Consider the following 25,169-nt stretch of genomic DNA (forward strand, 5'->3'; position numbering starts at 1 on the left):
AGACGGATGTAAAATTGCGTCCACACGCATCCGTCTTATGTAGTCCGTTTTCCTATTTTTGTACTCACAAGCTCAGTTCGTCATCAACATCTACCATATATCCGGTAGATGAGTAATTATTATATCGTATTTTTTCGCTGATTCCACTGGATAATGTGATTATATTTAACAACATATTGACAAAAATATTACTGTTAATCGCTAAATGGCTTTGTTTACATGTCATATCTCGAGACACAGTGATTGTAAATGGATTGAAATTTTGTAGATAGTATTCTTATCAACAATATAGTACATCTTAATATATCATGATAGTTAATCATAATATTAACTTTAAATTCTGAGAGTATCATGAGACTCAAGAAAGAAAAAAGGGTCAAATGGAGTTTTATACAATCGATAGTAAAAACTTGCTTATTTTCAAGTACTCGCGAGGCATTTTATTAATTTGAGGGCGCTGAATCCGAATCTGAAATCACAATTTCTTTATTTCTCCATTTTCACGCGATTTAGGTTTTGGTGGATAGGCAAAAGACGGACGGATCGATAGTAAAAACTTGCTTATTTTCAAGTACTCGCGAGGCATTTTATTAATTTGAGGGCGCTGAATCCGAATCTGAAATCACAATTTCTTTATCTCCATTTTTACGCGATTTAGGTTTTGGTGGATAGGCAAAAGACGGACGGTTTGATGGAAAAGATTCCCGGCCGATTCGTTTTAAGTTTGACGACTTAAGCTTGAACACCCAACTCTAATGTAATAGATGGAAATTGCTGAGATATTGTATTATTTTAATGCCAATAAATTAATAATTATTATTAAACAAAAATCCAAATTAAATATTTCTAATGTAATGTAATATATCAATACCTATTCAAAATAATGTATTGTATTGGGGGCGCGACAGTCGAGACCGACGACATTCGAGGCCTACGACCGTAGAGGACTGTTTTACAGTCCTCTACGGTCCTAGGCCTCGACTGTCGGGAGTGTACGAAAATTAGAGTGGCCTCAACTGTCGCCTAACGCAGGCGACATTTGAGGCCACTTTTTCAGGAGTCCTCTCCCGTCGTGTAGGTCTCGACTGTCGGGGCTGTACAAAAATTAGAGTGGCTTCAACTGTCGCCTAACGCAGGCGACATTTGAGGCCACTTTTTCAGGAGTCCTCTACCGTCGCTGGTCTCGACTGTCGGGCCTGTACAAAAATTAGAGACTCGCTTGCAGCAGGCGACAGTTGAGGACACATCCTACTGCGATTCCAGACAAAATACATTTTATAATGATTATAACTTCTGATTTGTTGAAAACTAAATAATGGAAACTTCCTTCCAGCATATGAACTTTGAAGGTAGATAGTGCTTATCCTTGAAGGATTTTCAGAACGATCATCTTTGTGAAGAATTACAGCTTAATCAGTCAAGTATTTCAAGCGTGATGAGCTCACATACAAACAGACAGATAGACAGACAGTCTTATAGATGGATAGAAGATAGATAAATATTTAGATTTGTCAATGAAGGAGGCATAATGCAGTAGTAATGGATTCCCATTACTTGAAAATATGTTTAGGGACCATCATCCAAGTACTGGAATGTATATGACTTGACCACCTTTGTTGACAAAACTCAATTGGAGGATGGAAAGATGCTGGTATCTTTATTTTACATGCTGAACGTTCAAAGTTACACGAATTTAAAGTTATAAAGAATTTAAAGGTACAAAATTAATAAGCTTCAGAGAATAGAAAAAGGTTATATACAGTACTATGATGCTTAGAGTAATGAACAAATTTACCTTTTTATATAATCTAGGAAGTTGATTTGAAAAATCAACAACTTTACATAAACATTCTTCCTTAAAAATATTTTTTACTGTGTTTTTGAGGGGGCGCGACAGTCGAGACCGACGACATTCGAGGCCTACGACCGTAGAGGACTGTTTTACAAAACAGTCCTCTACGGTCGTTGGCCTCGACTGTCGGGAGTGTACGAAAATTAGAGTGGCCTCAACTGTCGCCTAACGCAGGCGACATTTGAGGCCACTTTTTCAGGAGTCCTCTACCGTCGCTGGCCTCGAATGTCGCTGGTCTCGACTGTCGCAGGACTCTTCTGTCATTTGCCTCGTTTGACATCGACCCTATTGTATTAATGCAACATCTCAGTAATTTCCATCTATTACATTAGAGTTGGGTCTTCAAGCTCAAGTCGTTCATGTAATTTATGTAATATCTATGTGATTCAATATGGGAAAATTAACTGATTTGAACAAAATGCTCTCAATTTATACAGAATAATAATCAATATCCATATTTCTCTTTCTAGATTGAATGACGAAGAGCAGCGTAAATTGAAAGAATTGGAAGTCGAAAAATCCAGAAAAGCTCTAGAAGTTGATAACATGTTTCAGGAATTATCCATTAGTGAAACAAGGTAAGGATATTGGGTATTTTATTTATTGAATAAAATAGTTGAAATTTAGATCCACTCAATCACTGATCTAAATCATGATAAACAACTCGAATTAGTTTCTCGTTATGTTTATTAAAAATGGCTGTGACAATTCAATCAATCAGACAGACAGATAAAATATATTTATTTGAAATAAAATGTAATTTAAAAATAAACTCTTATGTACTCAGTTTCAATACAAAACAACAAAAAATGAAATCAACCTCATGAATACACTAAACCAAATAAAATTTTAAGAAAATCAACCATCATAATCATAATTTTTATCAATCAACCATTTATAAAATAGAATAATAGTACCCTTTAAAATTAATAAAATAATAAAACAATAATACGTTACAATTCGTATTATTGTTTTATTATTTTATTAATTTTAAAGGGTACTATAACTCTATTTTATAAATGGTTGATTGATAAAAAATTATGACTATGATGGTTGATTTTCTTGAAATTTTATTTGGTTTAGTGTATTCATGAGGTTGATTTCATTTTTTGTTGTTTTGTATTGAAACTGAGTACATAAGAGTTTATTTTTAAATTGCATTTTTTTAAATAAATATATTTTATCTTCATATAATTAACAATTATCTTTATATATAAAAGCGAAATGGCACTCACTCACTGACTAACTGACTGACTGACTGACTGACTCACTCACTCACTCACTCACTCACTCGCATAACTAAAAATCTACCGGACCAAAAACGTTCAAATTTGGTAGGTATGTTCAGTTGGCCCTTTAGAGGCGCACTAAGAAATATTTGGCAATATTTTAACTCTAAGGGTTGTTTTTAAGGGTTTAAAGTTCGTATTTTAGCATGTATATTCTTCTTCTCCCAATCTCTTAATTATAATTGAAATTTCCATATCATATGTTACTATAGAACTATAATCTAGATAGAGTACCTCTTCGAAACAGTTGTTAACTTGCAACTAAATTAATAATTTTGTCAGGTTGGCATTAAGTTGAGTTGACTTTGTTAGGTTGGCACCAAGTTGAAGATTTAAATGCATTTATCGCGGAAAAATTGATTGGGCACTGCTACTTCAATCCTGGGAATATTATATTACTAGCCGTCAGGCTCGCTTTCGATATCCGTTTAGCCAGACGTTTAGTCTGGACCCCCGACTGGATTGTCCTAACATATGATAAAATGCTCAAATGAAAAATGCAGGCGAACGAAGCGAGCCTGCTGATCTCATTCTTGGACGATCCAGTCGGGGGTCAAGGGGGCGGAGCCCCCTGGCTAGACGGATATGGCGAGCGGAGTTGAACAGGAGTTGAGGTTTAACCGGGAAGCGATATACGATAAGAAAAAAGCCTACACATACACACACACTCACGTGCACGCACACACATTCAATCGCCATTATCAAATAATTTTATTGATTGAAGCATTTCCTCTCTTTAAATATACTTATATCATGGATCTAGTTCAAACTGCGGAAAAAATCGGAGGGAGAATCACCAGTATGATTTTTGCATCAACATAATTATTCATGACAAGGGAAAAAATAAAAGATGGGAGATAACAGTGTTAAAGAAAACAATGTTTCTAGATCAAAGCTCAAAGCAAAGGTTAAACTTTACAGGATCCAGAAGTAACTACAGTAAAAAGGCTATTCTACATTATACATATTTCATTATTCATTTTTTATTTATTCATTTACTATGCGAATGACACTAATGCAATAACATTATAGAAGATGAAATAATAAGGTAGTCCTTGTGCTATTTTTCTTCCAAATTTATAGGTGACAAAGTCCAAGATAAGGTTAGAATTTCACGTGTACAATTTTTACAAAATTTTAGTCTAAAATAAACATGAAAACTATAAATTTTGAATTTAGATGACTAAAATTTGATATTTAATTGATAAGTAATATTCCACTCAATTACCACTTGAAACTAATAATATACTATTAATAAAATAAAGAATTGAAATTAACATGCACGGGATATGTAATACATGTTTGACGCAACATCACTCCTGAACTATCGAACTCTGATTAACTTGGATTTTTTTTAACAATTCTGAATTCACCGCTAATGGTTAGGTACTGGTCTATTTTCATTTCTATCAATCAATTCTAATTCAATAGTTGAATGAAGGGTTGTGTGTTCGTTTACAACTACAGTCCTTTTTTATTGCTGAGAATTTTCAACTTCAATGAAGATTATTCACGTTATTCTGATAAAATAATTAACAATTTTTCTATTTTTTCAACGAATTTCCCTCTTGTTATCAAGTGAATTCGATAGGATAGTACTTCCTTATTTTCAGCATGGAACTACTATAATTTAATCTTTGTACTCTTAATAGACCCTTGCGGAACGCGGGTTATACCTACTCGTGAAATGGGAAAATATATTGAATTTTTCAAGAATTTTTCAAAATGATTCACAGTGTTGAATACTGTTAGGCTCAACTCACACTACCTCGACTCAAATCGTACGACTCCAGTCGAGGATACTCGACCTTACGACTTTCTTGCTCATTGTCACTACTTCAGTTCCATGCTACTCCATTTTCTAACCTCACATTATTAACAATATGAGATCCAATTCGTCACTAATGCACATGTAACAAATTTTATTATAATGATTATGAATATATATTCTCTTTTGAACAACTAAATTTAGACATAGCAGTCAGGTATTTATAAATAAAAGCTAATAGCTTCTACTCACATTAGTGGAGCGCTTTCGGACACTAGGCCCAAGACTCAATGGGCCATATGAATAAAGTTGAGCATTTGCTTATACTTCTAAAATATGGAGCATTTGCTTCATTTTCTATGAATAAACGTGAGCAAAACCTTTTGCTCCTGCTCATCAAAAAATAGTTTAAGCATTTGCTCAAAAGTAAAAGCTTTTGGTCAAAATTGTATGAATAAACAAGAGCATTTGCTCAACTTTTGAAGCAAATGCTTCAAAAAAGGTGAGTCTAGTCTAGAGCAGCTTATCACCTTTTGCTCATAGTAAAATGGCTCAACTAATTCGTATGAGGAAGAGGAAACTATACCAGATACGATCACAACCAATAGTTGAGAACTATAAAACTCTTTAAATTCAACCATGATATATATCACCATTATCCCTACAAAATAATAAATACAAAAGATACCTGTTATAAAGATAGCCATCACAAAATAGGAAATAGGTATTTAAGAAGATGAAAGTGTAGACGATTATAAGAAGGCTATTGATATTATAAGAATATGCTGAAGATTATTATAGAGATGACATTTTTTCACGCTATTATTTCAAAATTCTAAACTCAACTAACCTAAAACTCTATTCATAAATAGAAAACAGAGCAGACGACGCAAACACAAGCGGTGCACCCTATTGGAATATTTAGCGCTTCCGTGAGCTATAAAAACAAACTAAGGCTACAAAAGCGAATCAGCTGATGAAGAATCACTAAAATACGTGAGCATTTGCTCCAGAGTTCAGGAGGTAAGAGTAAAAGGTAAAGCTTATTCATATAAAAATGATCAAATGCTTTTGCTTCTACCTTTTGCTCATGAGCAAAACCTTATGCTCCTTGCTCTTGCTTATGAGCATTTGCTCTGGTTTTATTCATATGGGCTATTGAGTGTTGATGAAGGGCCTAGTGTCCGAACGCGCTCCACTAATGTCAGTAGAAGCTAATAGCTTTTATTTATAAATACCTGACTGCTATGCCGTAATTTAGTTGTTCAAAAGTGATTATTAACAAGCATTTCGTAATGGACACAAACATTGATGAATGTGTTATATAAAATGATAAAACATCACTTTCATAAAACATAACCTCACTTTCATTAAAAATACATTATACTACACAACTCAAGTTGCTTCTCGACCAACATGTCGAGTCGATGCTCGACTCAGTACCGGTGCACACAAAAGTCGGTTAAATTTTAACCGTGATTAATTTCAGGTGAACCAATCAGAGAAGCCGTCTTTTCTAAAAGGCACAAAAGCCGGTTAAAATTTTAACCGTGATTAATTTCACGAGAACCAATCAGAGAAGGCCTTTTAGATTAGATTAGATTTCTTTTATTTATGTATGTTACAATATTTACTGACTTATACACTAACTTACATTAAGTGACGGTAATGCTAATTATTCAACGAATTTTACAAAGTATAAAAAATTAATCAATGAGAATAGAATAGAATGACTGCCTTTATTTTATACCTGGGAGGGCGAAGTTAGGGCGCAGTCGGCCCTCTCTTACACTTAACCCTTAATGAGAATAGAGATTAAATGCAAGTAGAATAACGATAATATAAAATTTTAAAGTAACTTCATAAATCAGCGGTGTTTCAACAAATAATTATTGTCAATTCTCGAAGATGGATATAAAATAATATCCTTCCCCATCAACACACGACCAAGTTGTGATGGAATAGAGCTGTTGGGAATAATATAACATGTGAATATGTGATTTGAATCTTAAAATTATGGGATGACTGAAAAAGATGGATGATATTAGAATGAGTAATAGTGAATACAATATTGCATTGATGATTCAAAATAGATAAATGGAACCCTTAAACCCTCCGTCAGGCGCACCTATGGCCGAACCGAAATCGGGCGCACCCGGCCTGAGAGGCCACCTTCGTATTCTAACCACCACTTCACACTAGATCAATTATAATTCAAAATACTAATAGGGTAATGATTGGTAGGATCTATTCTAAGTAATTATACCAAACATATTACAAAAAATTGATTTTTTGAACACTAATAGTATGGTTAAACTTAAAAATGAAAATTATCAATTGTAAAAGGAAAAAATATTTTTTTTTAGCAATTTAGGCTATTTGTTGAAATTATTGGAACTGATCTTCAATAATATTATTAGTCATTGTGATGTTGAGGCTCCCAAATTAGCTGCAGTCAAACAGGTTTGACCAGTGGCCTAATTTGTCATCCTAATCTGTCATTTTTTCTAATTTGTCATTCTCCTGAATCCTGTTTCAGTCACACATACTCCACACTTCCTTCTTTTGGGAGGTATTGTTGGTCATTTAGTATTTCAAGTTCATTGGGCAAAAACCTTTTCAAACAAGTTTGCAATTGAATTGGCATTCCACTTGTATTGGGACTTCGCCGGGCTAATTGTCCCATCACAAGCTGATGAAACAAAGTTTTTAGATATATTCTCATTTTCTGAGGTTCAAGTTGATTTCCAATCAAGATCACTTGTGCATTGATGCACAACATTCAACATTCATGTAGGCATAAAAAATAAACATTGGCCAGCATCTTGTGTTTATGACATAATCAGGCGCATGTGGCCTGTGAAGCCATGTTGAAATAACACGAACTATGCAAAAGTTGGCAACTGACTGAGGCTGGCATGTTGTGAGGTTGATAGATTTAGACGAAAAAATGGAGTGTTGGGGCGCTCGGCCGCCTGTATGAAGTGAAGAGGGAAATTATATTGTTGGTTGGCCTCTGAGGCCGGCTGCGCCCGACGGAGGGTCAAGATTTTAGGAATCCTTTAGGAAACCTTTTAGAAAGACGGCTTCTCTGATTGGTTCACGTGAAATTAATCACGGTTAAAATTTAACCGGCCCTTTGCAAACCGGGCCCTAGTCTCACAGTCGTGAGGTTGCGGAGACTGGTCTGAATGTCACCATCTGAAAACACATGCTGCGTCGTGAAGAGTGTTGCAGTCTTTTCTCGACTTGAGTCGCGTAAGTGTGAGTTTAGCCGAGCCAATCTGAAACATTTTTTTCGCCACACTGCACAGAAAGCAGCTGTTTTCCAGTCCCTACGTAGATCTGAAAGGCATTGTTTGCAGACGACTCTCGTCTGACGTCAGAACAGGTTTCTTTCCGGCCTAGGCCGGAAAGAGTACCCTTTCCAGCCGCTAACATGGAACTAAGAAAGGTGATCAAAAAACAGCTGATCAAAAAACTTTTCATTATTCAATAAATAAAACTTTTGTAATAATATCATCTTATTGTCATTTGAAAGAATAAAAAAGTATAAACTCAACCTCCCACATTGAACATAATCTTTTAGGTTATTTAGACAAATCAGAATAAAAAATAAAAATACTTTGACAATTTCCTTTTTTTTCCATTTTTTTCGAAAATGATTGTTTTTTGACCAGGCCGGTAAAAGTTTTACGGCCCTAGGGCTGTAAAATAACCTTGAAGTCTGCTGATTCTGATTTGATGTGAACGTGTTTACAAAATGGTTTATGAAACGGAATCAGTTTTTGCTTCTAGAATTGAATAAGTATTCTGCAATAAGATACTATTATTTTATTTGGATGAATAAAATACAGATAAGATATATATTATAAACTATTCAAATTCGATTTTCAGAGTAGGATAGAACTTCTAACCTAAACTTCCGAAGTCAACGACAACAAGCATTGTTGACATCCAGATTGTCCAAATTTCAAGTGCGCTAAAACAGCTGATCAAAAAACTTTTCATTTTGTGTTCATTATTCAAGAATCAAAACATTCATAATAATATCATCTTATTGTCATTTGAAAGAATAAAAAAGTATAAACTCAACCTCCCACATTGAACATCATCTTTTAGGTTATTTAGACAAATCAGAATAAAAAATAAAAATACTTGGACAATTTCCTGATATTCAGATTACCTCAGATTTGCTAGAGCTATCACCTTACACCTCTGCTTTCGGAAGTGCTTAGTAAACAACTATTCTCATATATGTATTGTTTCTGTCTGTGTGAATATAGCTTGGAAGGCCAAACATTGATATTAATGAGACCAGGCAATTTATGACTGTTCTCGCAGTCATGTCTGGACAAGGAAATACAAAAGGGAATCTTGAGTACTCATCAACCATCACCAGTAGGTATTTATTTCTTGTTTTTGATTGTACGGGTCCTTTGAAGTCCATATTAATTCGTTCAAAAGGTTTTGTTGCCTTTATGAGATTTCCTTTTGTCTTCATATACTGTGGTTTTATTTCAGAGCAAATTGCACAATTGGAGCAAATTTTCCTTACATCATCTACAGTATAGGGGAGATTTTTCATTCTGAGCCAGTGGTAGAAACGAGTTACACCAGGGTGACAAAGTTCATCATGGTATTTTGCCAAAGCTGAGTTCAATGTTGAACAACCAGCTGTAATACATATACGAGAGAGTGCATCAGCTGGTGCATTTTCTTTTCCAGGTCTGTAGACTATGTTGAATTTGTATTCAGATAATTCTAGGCGCCACCTTTGTATCTTTTCATTTTTTATTTTTCTATTGTGTGAGTGCCAAACATGAATGTGACTGATTTTTGGTCAGTGATCAAAGTGAATTGTTTTCGTAGTAAATAGTGTCTCCATTTTCTTATAGACTCCACAATGGCATAGGCTTCTTTCTCAACAGCTGAATGCCTGGTTTCACTTTGGGACAAAGTTCGTGAGAAAAAGGCTACTGGTCGAGAATTTTGTGTTAATGTTGCACCAATTGCAAAATCTGATGCATCTGTCTCAATTATGAATGGTACATTTTCATCAACAAAGAGCAGTACCGCGGAAGCAATTTCATTTTTCAACAATTCCAAAGTTTCCATCTGATCTTGAGATAGAGGGAATTTCTGTATGTGGACAAGGGGGTGAATCTTTTGAGAAAAGTTTTTAATCCATCGGGAGTAATGAGCCAGTAATCCCATGAGTCGTTTCATTTCTTTAGCATTTCTTGGGGTGGAAAGTTCATGAGTGGTGCAAGGCGTTCTGGGTCAGGTTTAATTTCTCCATGTTTTATCTCATACCCAAGGAACTTCAATGATTTTTTTGAAAATTTACATTTTTCTTCATTTATAGTCAAGCCATACAATTCAATTACTTGTTGAAATTTCTTAAGATTTCTGTCATGTTCTTCTTGATCTGAACCGCAAATGACAACATCATCCAAATAGGCAAAGCAGTCGTTCAAATTCTCTCTTTCTATAAGTCCGTTTATTGTACGTTGGAAGGCAGCTACTCCATTGGTTACTCCGAATGGTATTCGTTTGAACTGATAAAGTTTTCGGCCTACTTCAAAGGCAGTGTAATGTCGTTCATTCTCAAGAATCGGTATTTGATGGTAAGCTGACTTGAAATCTACAGTACTAAAAATGTTGTACTTGGCAATTGTGTTTACAAGATCTTCGATCAATGGGAGAGGGTATGCGTCTAAATTTGTGAATTTATTAATAGTCTGTGAATAGTCTATGACCATTCGTTTCTTCTGTCCATTGGTTACAATGAAAGGCTGGGCACGCCAACTGGACTGGCTTTCCTCAATTATTCCTTCTGTAAGGAGGCGATTGACCTCATTCTTCATGAATTCATAGTCATCTTGTGGGTGTCTTCTGGATCGGGTAGTTATTGGGTGGCAATCGGGAGTCAAGTCATTGAAAAGGGAACATGGTTTTATCATGGCCTCCACCAAGAGGCAATCTTTCAAGGGTGGTGTGGTTGTAGAATTATTATCTATTACAAGAGGCTGTTTATTACCATTGAATGCTAAACTTATTGTAGAGTGATTCATCAAAAAATCGTGACCAAGTATCACATTGCAACAGCATTCTTTTAATACCAAGAGTTTAATATTGTTGTATTCATTTCCTTTGTACACAATATTGCTATAAACACATGCTTTTGTAGCGGTGTTATGTTGAACAGATGCAAATCTTATAAAACAAGAATCTGATGCAGTTTTAAATTTATTTGTTTTTGCAAATTTTTCATCAATAAAACTGGCAACACTTCCGGTATCAATAAGAGCTGGTGTATTTATTCCATTCACCGAAACAATAATTGTAGCTTTAGAAAGATTACTGGCTATACCAGCTGCAGTAATAGTTGACGTAGTTAGTTTTTCTTTGAGCGTTTTACTTTTACACACATGGGAAAAGTGTCCAATTCGGGAACATTTATGACAAGTCTTTCCTATTGCAGGACATTCTTGAGAATTTGAGTGTTTTTTATATCCGCAACGTTGGCATTGAACGGATTTCTCTACAATTGCCTGTCGATTTTGGGTTACAGCATTAACATCTGAGAAAGATTCACTCAAGCTTATGTTTTTATTTTCTTCAACAGAGTTTGTATAACAAGTACTTTTAAAGGAGTCGGCATATGTTTTTGCGGATTCAAGAACACGTGCTTGGGAAACGGTTTCTTGTAGACTCAAATCTCCTTGTTGAAAAAGTTTCTCTTTAATTTCAATAGAACATAACCCTGAAACAAGAGCATCTCTAATATGCTCGTTTTTGTTTTCTTCGGCTGACACTCTAGTGAAGTTACATGATAAGCTTAATCTTTTTAGTTCAGAATAGTAGTGATCAATGGACTCACCTATTTGTTGTTTTGCATTAGCAAGGCAGTATCGTGCATAAATTTCGTTCTTTGGTTTAACGAACATATCTTCCAACATGGATATAGTTTCTTCATATGAAGTATAGCTTTCCACAATTTCGTATAAAGCAGGTGATAAGAAGTTTACCAATATTTCATTTTGTCTTTGGTTGTCGTTCCTTCTAAGAAATTTTCGAACGTCTTTTTCCAATGTTTCCACTCTCTCTCTGCCGTAGGCGAATCTGGGTCGATAGATAATTCCTTTGGCTTGAGAAACTTGTCAATATGTGATTCCATCTTATCTTCTTCGTAGTTACGGTTTTCAATCGTTTTTGTCTTTTTCTTTGTCGGCATTTTATTTGATTAAATTGAAATAAGTAAACTCTTCATTTGTAGAGCTTTAATCAAATAAAATTGAACATGACTTTCTACTAGTAACGGATCAACAACATTTGATATTTATGAATGAATCAATGACAACGAAAACATATGGTTTATCATATCATGACATAATCAGGCGCATGTGGCCTGTGAAGCCATGTTTTTGAAATAACACGAACTATGCAAAAGTTGGCAACTGACTGAGGCTGGCATGTTGTGAGGTTGATAGATTTAGACGAAAAAATGGAGTGGTGGGGCGCTCGGCCGCCTGTATGAAGTGAAGAGGGATATTATATTGTTTGCCTCTGAGGCCGGCTGCGCCCGACGGAGGGTCAAGATTTTAGGAATCCTTTAGGAAACCTTTTAGAAAGACGGCTTCTCTGATTGGTTCACGTGAAATTAATCACGGTTAAAATTTAACCGGCCCTTTGCAAACCGGGCCCTAGTCTCACAGTCGTGAGGTTGCGGAGACTAGAATCGACTGGTCTGAATGTCACCATCTGAAAATACATGCTGCGTCGTGAAGAGACTAGTGTTGCAGTCTTTTCCCGACTTGAGTCGCGTAAGTGTGAGTTTAGCCGAGCCAATCTGAAACATTTTTTTCGCCACACTGCACAGAAAGCAGCTGTTTTCCAGTCCCTACGTAGATCTGAAAGGCATTGTTTGCAGACGACTCTCGTCTGACGTCAGAACAGGTTTCTTTCCGGCCTAGGCCGGAAAGAGTACCCTTTCCAGCCGCTAACATGGAACTAAGAAAGGTGATCGAAAAACAGCTGATCAAAAAACTTTTCATTATTCAATAAATAAAACTTTAGTAATAATATCATCTTATTGTCATTTGAAAGAATAAAAAAGTATAAACTCAACCTCCCACATTGAACATCATCTTTTAGGTTATTTAGACAAATCAGAATAAAAAATAAAAATACTTGGACAATTTCCTTTTTTTCGAAAATGATTGTTTTCTGACCAGGCCGGTAAAAGTTTTACGGCCCTAGGGCTGTAAAATAACCTTGAAGTCTGCTGATTCTGATTTGATGTGAACGTGTTTACAAAATGGTTTATGAAACGGAATCAGTTTTTGCTTCTAGAATTGAATAAGTATTCTGCAATAAGATACTATTATTTTATTTGGATGAATAAAATAGGTACGGTACAGATAAGATATATATTATAAACTATTCAAATTCGATTTTCAGAGTAGGATAGAACTTCTAACCTAAACTTCCGAAGTCAACGACAACAAGCATTGTTGACATCCAGATTGTCCAAATTTCAAGTGCGCTAAAACAGCTGATCAAAAAACTTTTCATTTTGTGTTCATTATTCAAGAATCAAAACATTCATAATAATATCATCTTATTGTCATTTGAAAGAATAAAAAAGTATAAACTCAACCTCCCACATTGAACATCATCTTTTAGGTTATTTAGACAAATCAGAATAAAAAATAAAAATACTTGGACAATTTCCTGATATTCAGATTACCTCAGATTTGCTAGAGCTATCACCTTACACCTCTGCTTTCGGAAGTGCTTAGTAAACAACTATTCTCATATATGTATTGTTTATTTTTGTGTGTGGCGAAAAATAGCGTTCGCACCACGGGCAAAAATGTGTTTCCGGCTCTCAATCTTTTCTAGTCCTTGGCCTACGGCCTCGGACTTGAAAACCGATTTCGAGCCGGAAAAATCTCATTTTCTGCTCTAGGTGCGAAATATACTATTTCATATTTGACAAGTTTCCATTTCATGACAGTCTTTGAAATCCATTAATTTTTTCAGTGCTCCAGTACCAGACACTACTCGTTACGAGCAATGGAAACATAAATGCTTGTGCGTCCAGAATGATCTGAAAAAAGCTTTGCATTTCGTTCAGCAGATGAGAGAGTGTGTCAGCGATTGTGAAATGGACGACGGTTTTTTGAGTATATTGCTTCATCATAATACGTCTCTTGAAGAGAGTCTCAAGTTTGAGTCGAGCGGGGATCGTCTAATACATCTTTTAGAGTGAGTAGAATAAATACATTAAGTAGTATAGTCAATACCGGGTGTTTCAAAAAGAATGACCCAATTTTAAACAGTTTTTATTTTAACAAATGGTGCACACAAACCAATTTTACATCAAATTACTCACAGAAGTATCAAGTTTATGATGATGTATTATAAGTTCTATGTGTCCTATTCTGTTCTATTGTCAAAAACCCACAGATTCATTAAGAATAAGAATATTTATTATCATAGACATTGTTAACAATGCATTGATAAACGTCAAGGTACTAGATAATATATAATACAATATTAATACATACAAATGATATTAGCCTACAAATATTTGGTCCAGTCAATTACATAAAATTCTTGGATGTTATATAAACTTTCAGCTTTCAGTACAGTTTTCAATTTCCTTTTAAAGAATGTAAGAGGCAAAGAATTAATTTCAATTGGTAATGAACTGTAAAGTTTAACAGATGTGTACAGAAGATTTTTTTGTGAAGTAGTGAACCTGAGCTGCTGAACTCTGATATTATTCCTATTTCTAGTTTCATATCCATGAAAGTCACTATTTAATTTAAAAAATCCAGATTACTATGTGCATAACTAACACTAAATAATACATACAAAGAATAGACAGTTAATATCCTATTTATAATTTCTATTTCTTATTTATTTCCTATTTATAATCTTTCTTCCAAACTATTTTTATTGCTATTTTTCGTTTTTTTCTTTCTTACTTATTTAGTTTCAGTTTGTTTAAACAATTGATTTTCAATGAGGCTTGTTTTGGCATAAAGCTGTAAGCCTCTATATGTTGTTGTAATTTTTCTATTGATGTAAATAAATAAAATAAAAATAAATATTCCCAAATTTGTAAAAAAAGGTTTACAGTGGGTCCTCATATCAACATTACAAATCAATCTAATTGCTTTCTTTTGAATTATGAATATTTTTGAGACATTTGTACTAGAGCCCCATAATAGTACACCATAGCACAGTAAACTTTGTATTTGAGAGAAATACACATTCAATAATACATTAATGTCTACAGTAAACTTTAACCTTCTCAGCAAGTAGAGTCCCTTTGCTATTTTTTTACTAATGTGGCATGTGGTTTCCAATTAAGTTTGGGATCAAGAACAATACCTAAAAATTTCAAAGGTTCAGTCCCTACTTCATTGTTTGAAATTCTATTATAGGTATTATAGTATATAGTATATTGATACTTAGAAAGACCGGTTTCGGTTATTACACCTAATAGTTTCGGCTATTTCGGTTAGATTGACAATGGTGTAATAACCGAAACCGTTCTTTCTAAGTATCAATAAATCTGTGTTTTTTTTTAACAATTTCTTAGTCTTTTCCACTTGATATGAATAATTACCACAATATCAACTTCTCAACTACACAAAAAGTGCCCTCCTTCTGATGACACAAGTATGTACGCAATTTTCTCAGCACCAACTTGCCTCAACGTTGGACAGCAAGACTTGGCTATGCATTCCTGGCCTCCACGGTCCCCTGACATAACACCGTGTGATTTGTTTCCTGTGGGGATACGTTAAAGATCATGTTTATGTTCCTCACTTATTTAATATACTGAGTGTTTCAAAAAGAGTAACCCAATTTTGAACAGTTATATTTATTGAATAGAAAATGGTGTACACAAACCAATTTTAAATAAAATTACTCACAGAAGTATCAAGTTTATGATGATGTATTATAAGTGTTCTATGTGCCATCCTTTTGAGGCTCGGACGACATCTAGACGGTAGCCAAATTCATCGCAGACTGTTCGCACGATGTCTTCTCGGACTGTAGCTACTGCATCAGTTATCCTGGTTTTAGCTCCTCAATGTCAAGTGCTAAGGGAGGAACATAAACTCAGTATCAAGTGCTAAGGGAGGAGCAACGTTAAAGATCGAGTTTATGTTCCTCCCTTAGCACTTGATACTGAGGAGCTAAAAACCAGGATAACTGATGCAGTAGCTACAGTCCGAAAGACATTTTGCGAACAGTCTGGGATGAATTTGGCTACCGTCTAGATGTCGTCCGAGCCTCAAAACGAGGGCCCATAGAACACTTATAATACATCATCATAAACTTGATACTTCTGTGAGTAATTTGATGTAAAATTGGTTTGTGTGCACCATTTTTAAAAATAAATATAACTGTTTAAAATTGGGTCATTCTTCTTGAAACACCCGGTGTAATAAGTAGAGTAAGAAGAGTATCATCTGATACATTTATTGGCCCATATGAATAAAAACAGAGCAAATGCTCATGAGCAAAAGCATTGAGCATAAGGTTTTGCTCATGAGCAAAAGGTAGAAGCAAAAGCATTAGCTCATTTTGATATGAATAAGCTTTACCTTATACTCTTACCTTATGCTCCTGAACCCTGGAGCAAATGCTCACGTATTTTAAAGATTTTTCATCAGCTGATTCACTTTTGTAGCCTTACTTTGTTTTTATAGCTCACGGAAGCGCTAAATATGCAAGTAGGGTGCACCTTAGACCAGTTATAGAATAGACACGCTGGGAAGTCTAGCCTCTGAAGCCAACATCTACAGCCAAATCTACCCATCTTGACGTCACAACCAAGCTAACAACAATGCATTGTTCAACAACAATGTAAGTTAAACACCACAAACACTTACACAACAAACTCAAAAAAGTTTTCTATAATTTCTTTACGATGAGTGACGTCATTGCTGTGACGTCAAGATGGGTGGATTTGGCTGTACATGTTGGCTTCATCGACTTTCAGTATGAATATACAATGAACCGTGTCTATTCTGTAACTGGTGTAAGGGGTACACCGCTTGTGTTTGCGTCGTCTGCTCTGTTTTCTATTTATGAATATAGTTTTAGGTTAGTTGAGTTTAGAATTTTTAAATAATAGCGTGAAAAAATGTCATCTCTATAATCTTCAGCATATTCTTATAATATCAATAGCCTTCTTATAATCGTCTACACTCTCATCTTCTTAAGTGCCTATTTCCTATTTTGTGATGGCTATCTTTATATCAGGTACATTTATCTTTTGTATTTATTCTTTTGTAGGGATAATGATGATATATATCATGGTTGAATCTAAAAAGAGTTTTATAGTTCTCAACTATTGGTTGTGATCGTATCTGGTATAGTTTCCTCTTCCTCATACGAATTAGTTGAGCCATTTTACAAAAGTTGAGCAAATGCTCTAGTTTATTCATACAATTTTGAGCAAAAGCTTTTACTTTTGAGCAAATGCTCAAACTATTTTTTTGATGAGCATGAGCATGGTTTTGCTCACGTTTATTCATAGAAAATGAAGCAAATGCTCAATATTTTAGAAGTATAAGCAAATGCTCAACTTTATTCATATGGCCCATTATGTCCGGTTTGACCAATCCCGGTAATAGAGTAGGTAGAGTAAATATAATAAGTACCGTTTGATACATATTTTATGTCCGGTTCCACTAAACCCGGTCAATACATTTTAACATGATCAAGCCGAGTACAATTTGCAAATGTGCACTGGAGTTATCTAGTTACTATTCCCAAAGAAATCATTGATTTTCTAGTGCACTAGTTGTAAATCTTACCTGATCTAACCATGTTCAAATAGTGAAAAATATCCCAGCACTGTGCGTCAAAATAATAATGTGAAACCAACCTTGAAAAATGTAAAGAACATACAAAAATGTGAAACAACCACCTGGGCCCTGTTGCATGAGAAAATACAAGCTAATATTTCAGTAATTTTCTATTCTAATAGCCAGCTGACTACTTACTCATCAAATTGTATTTTCTCATGCAATAGGATCCTGGTAGTTTTCAGTAAAGAACATACAAAATGTGAAACAACCTCCTGGGTCCTGTTGCATGAGAAAATACAAGCTAATATTTCAGTAATTTTCTATTCTAATAGCCAGCTGACTACTTACTCATTAAATTTTATTTTCTCATGCAATAGGCTCCTGTTAGTTTTCATCGAGTTGTCCTCTAATAAAAAGAAATTCTTAGTAAATTATTATTTTAAAGATAAATGATTTCAGTTCTTGAATTAGTATCCAGTATAATTTCAAGTTAACCGTTTTTACAGATTGAAATTACTGAGATATTGCTATTATTCAAATGCCATTAATTTGGATTAAAAAACATCTCATTTGGATTTTTGTTTAATAATAATTATCATCCGTTTTCTGGCAGTAAATATACTTCCCAGTGATCAAAGCTCATCATAAATAGCGTTGAGAGTTTATCGCAGTGAAGTTTCAAAGAAAGATTCAAGTTTCATCTTAGTTAATCTGACAAGAGTTACTCGGGATTCTGATCCTAGTTTATTTATTTATGAAAATAGTAGCAAACTGGATTCTTCTCAATAACTGCTTCAAAACAATTTAATTTTATATTTTTCAAAGTGTTAAGGGTGATGCTCACTCAAGGTCTTTCAAAGTGTTCAGCCCTCATAAAATGGAGTTAGTTAATCTTGTTTCCAGAATGTTCAATAATTGAAAATCATTCAATTATTGTGAAAAACTAAGAAGTATTGGGTACAGAATACTATTTCAGAAGGTGTTTCTTACATTAATGAAATTCATCTTCCTATTAAACGAAAATCCAAATTAAATTCTGTAAATCATCCCGAAGACTTCTGCTACTGTAAATATTGACAACAGGGTTAACAGCTAGAAGGAAATTCGGTGAGCCCTACTGTTCAACCAATCAATCAATCAATTTTATTAGAAAAATATTTTTACATTGTTGGGTCCTGCTAAACCCGTGGGTTTTTCAGCAAGTGCCAGATCAAAACAAACTTATTCACAACGTTAAGTTAAAATCAAGAATAAATAAAATCGAATAGCTTGTCGTGAATCAAGAGTAATATACAAGAAATGAAATAAAAGGATTACAATCATAATGAGAAATTATAATAAACATAATAATTAGAATTAAAAGAAAAAAGGAGAAAATAACTAAAAGAGGTTAAGGAAGGAAAAAAGGAGGAAATATATTATACAATATTAATTATTTCTAAATTATTAGTCGTTCAGGCTGGCGGCAGTAACTTTACTAAAAGAAAGTTCATCGAACGCAGGCCTATTAGGAATTATTATTCAAATAATGATAATAAATAATATTAATTGTTTATTTCAGAGTTCTATTATCACTGTATTTTATTCTCCTTTTGATTTTACTGAATTGAAATCGAGAGCGAATTGTTTATTACATAGATCATTACATCTGTTTTTGAGTAGTCTCTTATATTTGCAGGTAGTTTGTTGAAAAGGAAGGGTAGTATGTAGAACAGAGATCTTTTTCCATAAATATTATTAAATTGGGGAATTTTGTATATTATTGGTGACCTGAAATTGTAATGAACAGGAGGAGCTAAAAATCTATAATGGAAATTATTTTTGAAATATACTATTATTTTGAAGGTGTAAAAATTTCTTGGTGTCAGGGTTTGATAAAAAATTTGTAGGGTTTGAGGGTTGTTCAAATTCAAGTTTAGATGAGGTATTCTAGACGCAATAACTTTTAGGATCTTTAACTGTATTTTCTCTACTCTCAATAATAAGTAATTTGCTGCACAACCCCATGATTCAACTCCATATCTTATAATGGATTCTATTAACGACTTATAAATTAAATAGGGGCAATCAACAGGGATGTTTTGATGTAAATAATATATTTTAGCGCTTAATGCCTGGAGTTTCTTGGATATATTGTCAATTTGAGAATGCCATCTCATGCTACTATCTATCATTATTCTAAGGTATTCAAAAATTATTTGTCAGCCGGGGAACTCCAATTCAATTTTGAATGGTATCGAATTTCCATCTACCTGTTTACCCTGTTGTCAATATTTGCAGTAGCAGAAGTCTTCGGGGTGATTTGTAGCATTTAATCTGGATTTTCGTTTAATAGTAATTATTTATTCATTAGCATTTGAATAATTGCAATATTTCAGTAATTTCCATCTGTAGACTGGCTGCCCGCTATGGCTTCATATAAAATGAGCGCTGCTATCCAGAGATGTCAGTTTGGTGTAAGGGTAAGCATTCCTGACCGGCAATTAGGAGGTAATGGGTTCGATTCCCGGGCTGAAAAATAATTTTTGAATAGTAACGCTCATCGAATTTCCATCTAGCTGTTTACCCTGTTGTCAATATTTGCAGTAGCAGAAGTCTTCGCGGTGAATCAATTAATTTAATTTGGAAAATCGACTGAGTCATTGTCAATATTGTAGAACCGTTCCATAATTGAATAAAAACACAAATATGTTGTCAAATTCTACACTGTTTTTATTACACTTACACTATTTCTACACTTATTTAAAACACGACCAAGGTTTCGTGACCACACCGGTCACATTTTCAAGTTGACAGTCACCTTGGTCGTGTACTAAATAAAACAGTGTAGAATTTGACAACATATTTGTGTATTCAATTTAATTTGGATTTTCGTTTAATAATAATAATTATAAACTGAGAAGTATTTATTGGGTACAGAATACTATTTCAGAAAATGTTTGATACATGAATGGAATTCATCTGTTTCATTGATGAAAATAATTTGAATTTACTCTGAAACAAATTTCTTTTCCAGACGAACTCGCAGAGAACCCAACAAGAAATGGTTCCAAGAGGAGATGACCAGATGGCAAGACCAAGCAACTCTACGGCAAAAGACTCAGAAAGAGATTTATGATGCGTTTCGATCACTGGCAAGTATATTTTCAGTCAACTCCTAGTTTAGTGAGGTCCACGTTAAAATTATAGTATTTGATAGGTTTTTCTATCCTTGTCTATCATTTTATAAAGCAGATGGCGCTATATTTTTCTAGCTCTGCAACTTCATCAGTTTATTAACAATGTATAAATATAACTAATCACCAAAATATTTAATCCCAATTATAAACATGTATGATTCGTTCATTATATAAGCTTATGCTTTATGGGCCAGCATGTGGAAGCGTCAGAAGTGACTTGTCATAATTATTTTAAAAAAAAACACAAAACAAAAATTACATTGAAGGACAGTATGCTATATGCAGTATTACTGCATATTTTGGAATGGTCTCTATGGGTCTGCCTCAAATGTCAATTCTCTGTAATACTCCTTCGATCCATTTAAGCCCCATATCACTTGCTGCATGCACCTCCTGCAATCCTCCCTCACATGGGAACAAAGGGCAGTTCGAGTACTCCATTGTCTGTATCTCGCCACATTCACAGTATGGGTCAGGTGTAAAGCCCCATAAGGCAAGAGACTGGGCGCATCTTCCAGTAGATGTCCGGAACCTGTTCAAACAGCACCACTTGGCCGGCGGCCAAGCAGTGTCCCTGGCACAACTCCATTTGGATCCTCAATTAGGTGTTTATTCTTTACTGATGAGGAGGACCACCTTGCCTTCCAAATTGTTTCAATATCTTGACCATTCTGATCATCTAATCTCAGATACCTCCTAGATTGTAGCCGTCTTGCTGGTGCATTATTTAGCTCCTTAGCTATTGGCAACTCATTCCTTGAGACAACCCTGTTAACAAGTTGTCTTGTCTTATTCAATCTGCGGAGGTCTGGTGGCAGGACATTACAAAGCACAGGTAGCCAGTTGGTCTCTGTTGGTCTTATTGTGCCACTGATTTTTCTCATGGATTCATTTAGCTGCACATCGATCTTTCCCACATGTGCACTATGTGCCCACACAGGTGAGCAGTATTCAGCCACACTGTACACCAAGGCAAGACTGGATGTTCGCAGCGTTCCCACATTGCAACCCCAGGTTGTTCCAGCCAGTTTGCTTATAATATTGTTTCTGGTCTTTAACTTGTCTCTTACACCCTCCAAAAGTGATGGCGGTATGTTAGAGACCTATCAAGTCGCACACCTAGGTATCGAGGAGCTTCCTGATGTGTCAGTCTCTCTCCACAGAAAACAATATTTAGCCTTCTCCCTGCATCCCGATTACTGAGATGAAAAGCTGGTGTGACTGTCTTGGTTGGGTTGGGTTTCAGGTGCCATGCCTTGAAGTATTCTGCCAAATTTTCCAGATCTCTGTTGAGCGTAGTTTCCAATACCTCAAATGAGGAATCTTGTGCCACCAAGCCAATATCATCTGCATACACAAATTTTTGTGCTCCTGTGGTAGGGAGATCGGCGGTATACACATTAAAGAGCATCGGGGATGGCACGGAGCCCTGAGGTAGTCCATTCTGTATTCTCCTCACAGAGCTTTCCATACCACCATGTGCCACCCTCAGCGTTCTATTCAATAGCAGGGATCGTATGAGGTTGACAGTTGCTCTACATTTCAATGTCCGTGTAAGTTTTAGCAGCAGTGCACTGTGCCAGACTGTGTCATAGGCCGAGCTAAGGTCAAGAAATACTGCCCCTGACTTCAGATCCTCTCAAAACCATGCTCTATGTAGGTTGTGATGGACAGCACTTGTTCTTCATAGCTACGGCCTTCCCTAAATCCTGCCTGTTCCTGTGGAAGACACTCTTCTACTCTTCCAATAATCCTGGACAGCAGGACACGCTCAAAAAGCTTATAGATAGATAGATAGATAGACAGATAGGAGTGATATTGGTCTGTAGCTCTTTGGGTCACTAGGCTCCTTTCCTGGCTTCAGAAAGGCAACAACTTTTGCTCTCTTCCATACCACAGGTGTTCTGGATTGCTCCATAACAATTGTGAAGAGGTTAGTTAGCCAGTGTATGGCCTTGGGTCCCAGGTTCATTATGAATTCAGGAAGGATGCCATCAACTCCAGCAGCTCTACCCAGCTTGATGTTTTTGATTGCAGCTAACACCTCACTATGGTTCACTGGACTCACAAAGCCAGATCTTTCAGTACATCTACGCAATTCTCTTCTCAGATGTCGCTTCATATGCAGTGAGTCTCTGTGTGGAACATTGGATATTGCTAACCTCACATATGGTGTCAGCTATTACATCAGGTGAGACCGTTGCATGGGTTGTGCTCACTTTCGCTGCTCCCAGTCTTCTAAGAAGATTCCATGATTTTCTACTGGAATGAGTAAAATCCATGCTCTCCATTGCAGCCACCCATCTGCTGCGTCTCTCCTCGTCCAGTTTTTGCATCAGCTGGTTGGCAGTTTCATCACTGTGTGAATTCCTGTATTCTTTGAGGAGGTCACTACACTCCTTACTCCAGCAGGGAATGTAACTCTTCCTATGACCTCTTGGCATAGATCTTTCAGCCGCCACATAAATCAGTTTGGTGAATCTATCATGATTCTCAATAGACACTGGGATTCTGCTAACAGTCTTTTCTATCACTTCTGTGAAATGGGCCCAGTCCACTCTACGTAGATTCATTCATTGAAAATATTTATTTGTATATCTAGAGTCAAAAGTACTGTTTTTTCTCTCTGAGGGAAAAGTTTGAAGCCCGAGGCAAAGCTGAAGGCAACAATTTCCCTGAGGAGGAAAAACATATTTTACTCGTGATATACACAACATTTTTCCTCCACCTACATTTTTATAAAAACTGCAAATAAAATATTTTTTAAAAATGTACGTGACCAAACAATGTGTTACATCATAATCTAAAAAGTGAACAGAAACAGCTGGCTTGTAATCACAGTTCTCCACCGACAGCGCTGTACGCTATCTGTCGGCAAAAGTTGTAACAACAATGGCCGCCACAACTACAGCTATGATGAAGCTCCCGTTTCAAATTTGATTAGTTGATGAGGAATATTCGTTGGCTGGTATTTTGAATAACAAGGAATAAAAAAAATTATAATTTTTTTTTATATAGTGATATGAAGTTTGTAATAATTTTAGCAGACAAACATAAATTTCATATATTGTTTAAATGTCTGGTTGAGGTATTGAATATAGTTGGCTCAATGACTGACTACTCTATATGCTGCCTCATCTGACTTTTCCTCCCTAGGGAGTTTTTCTGTTTTTTACTACTGAGAGCGAAAAAGTGACACTTTAGTATTATGTTTCAGGGAGTAAAGTAAGCACTTTAGACAGGAGGTGGAGGAAAATATATTTTGTTGGCGAATGAAATATGAAACATTACTCTTTTTTGAAACTTATTCTTTTATTTTCAATTTTATTATTACAAATTGAATTCAAGAACATCATAGATAGAATGAAGCGTTTTGCAATCAAATTCAAATATAACAAACAAACAAATTACATCTGATTTCATATAAGTTTAACCAGACAAACATGCTGTTTACTTGGTAATCAAATATCGATATTAATTAATATACAATATTGATATTACTATCAATACATCAATATCGATATATTATTATTGACATTGTGATACAATCAACAAACTGTAATTACAAATATAATTGATTATTTTAAACATGAACAGGTAATATTACATCAGATATACCGGTATCAGCTTTCCTCCATATAGGAGGCAGTGGCAAGGTAGAGAATCGGCAATGCTTTTCCTATCTTTCTCCTCTGCATTATAACGTGGACCTCACTATAAGCGTTCTACCGAATAAATACAGATTTTGTCTCAATAGTAATAACTGACATTAAAATTGAAATTACAGCATTTAACTTTGGATTTTCGTTGAATAATAAAAATTGAAATTGTTAAATTTGTATTGTAAACTTACTAAAAAAGAGAATTGAAAGAGATGATATGAATCAATACTACTTGCTAAACATCTTCAAGATATCTGCATGAGATTGCAGTCATCATTGCCTTATCAGCTTTTGAAATTTGACCATCAACTCATTCATTGAATTAGTCCACAGTTCTCAAAATGTTCATCGGTTGTTGTCAAAACTTCCAGGTTTCTGTACGGCCCACTAAAAAACTTATTCACTCTGACAACAAGTCTAAGATTACTTGAATATTTTACGATTTAGGCTCAACTCACACTTACGCGACTCAGGTCGAGAAGAGACTCGACTCTAGTCGAGAGCAGGTACCAAATGGTATTTCCAAATGGTGACAGTCGCGGAGACTAAAATCGACTGGTCTGAGTGTCAC

General features: G+C 35.1%; 1 protein-coding gene across 1 annotated transcript in view; it reads left to right on the forward strand.

The window, feature by feature from the left end:
• Nucleotides 1-25,169, forward strand: part of LOC111049572 (interaptin) — a 51,386-nt gene that overhangs the window by 21,397 nt on the left and 4,820 nt on the right. Inside the window, exons 6-8 of the mRNA XM_039442906.1 lie at nt 2,323-2,430; nt 13,961-14,185; nt 20,774-20,891. Of these exons, the coding sequence (XP_039298840.1) occupies nt 2,323-2,430; nt 13,961-14,185; nt 20,774-20,891 (451 nt within the window). The remainder of the gene's footprint in view (nt 1-2,322; nt 2,431-13,960; nt 14,186-20,773; nt 20,892-25,169) is intronic.

Source organism: Nilaparvata lugens, chromosome X (assembly GCF_014356525.2).
Source record: "Nilaparvata lugens isolate BPH chromosome X, ASM1435652v1, whole genome shotgun sequence".
NCBI classification, from domain to species: Eukaryota; Metazoa; Arthropoda; class Insecta; order Hemiptera; family Delphacidae; genus Nilaparvata; species Nilaparvata lugens.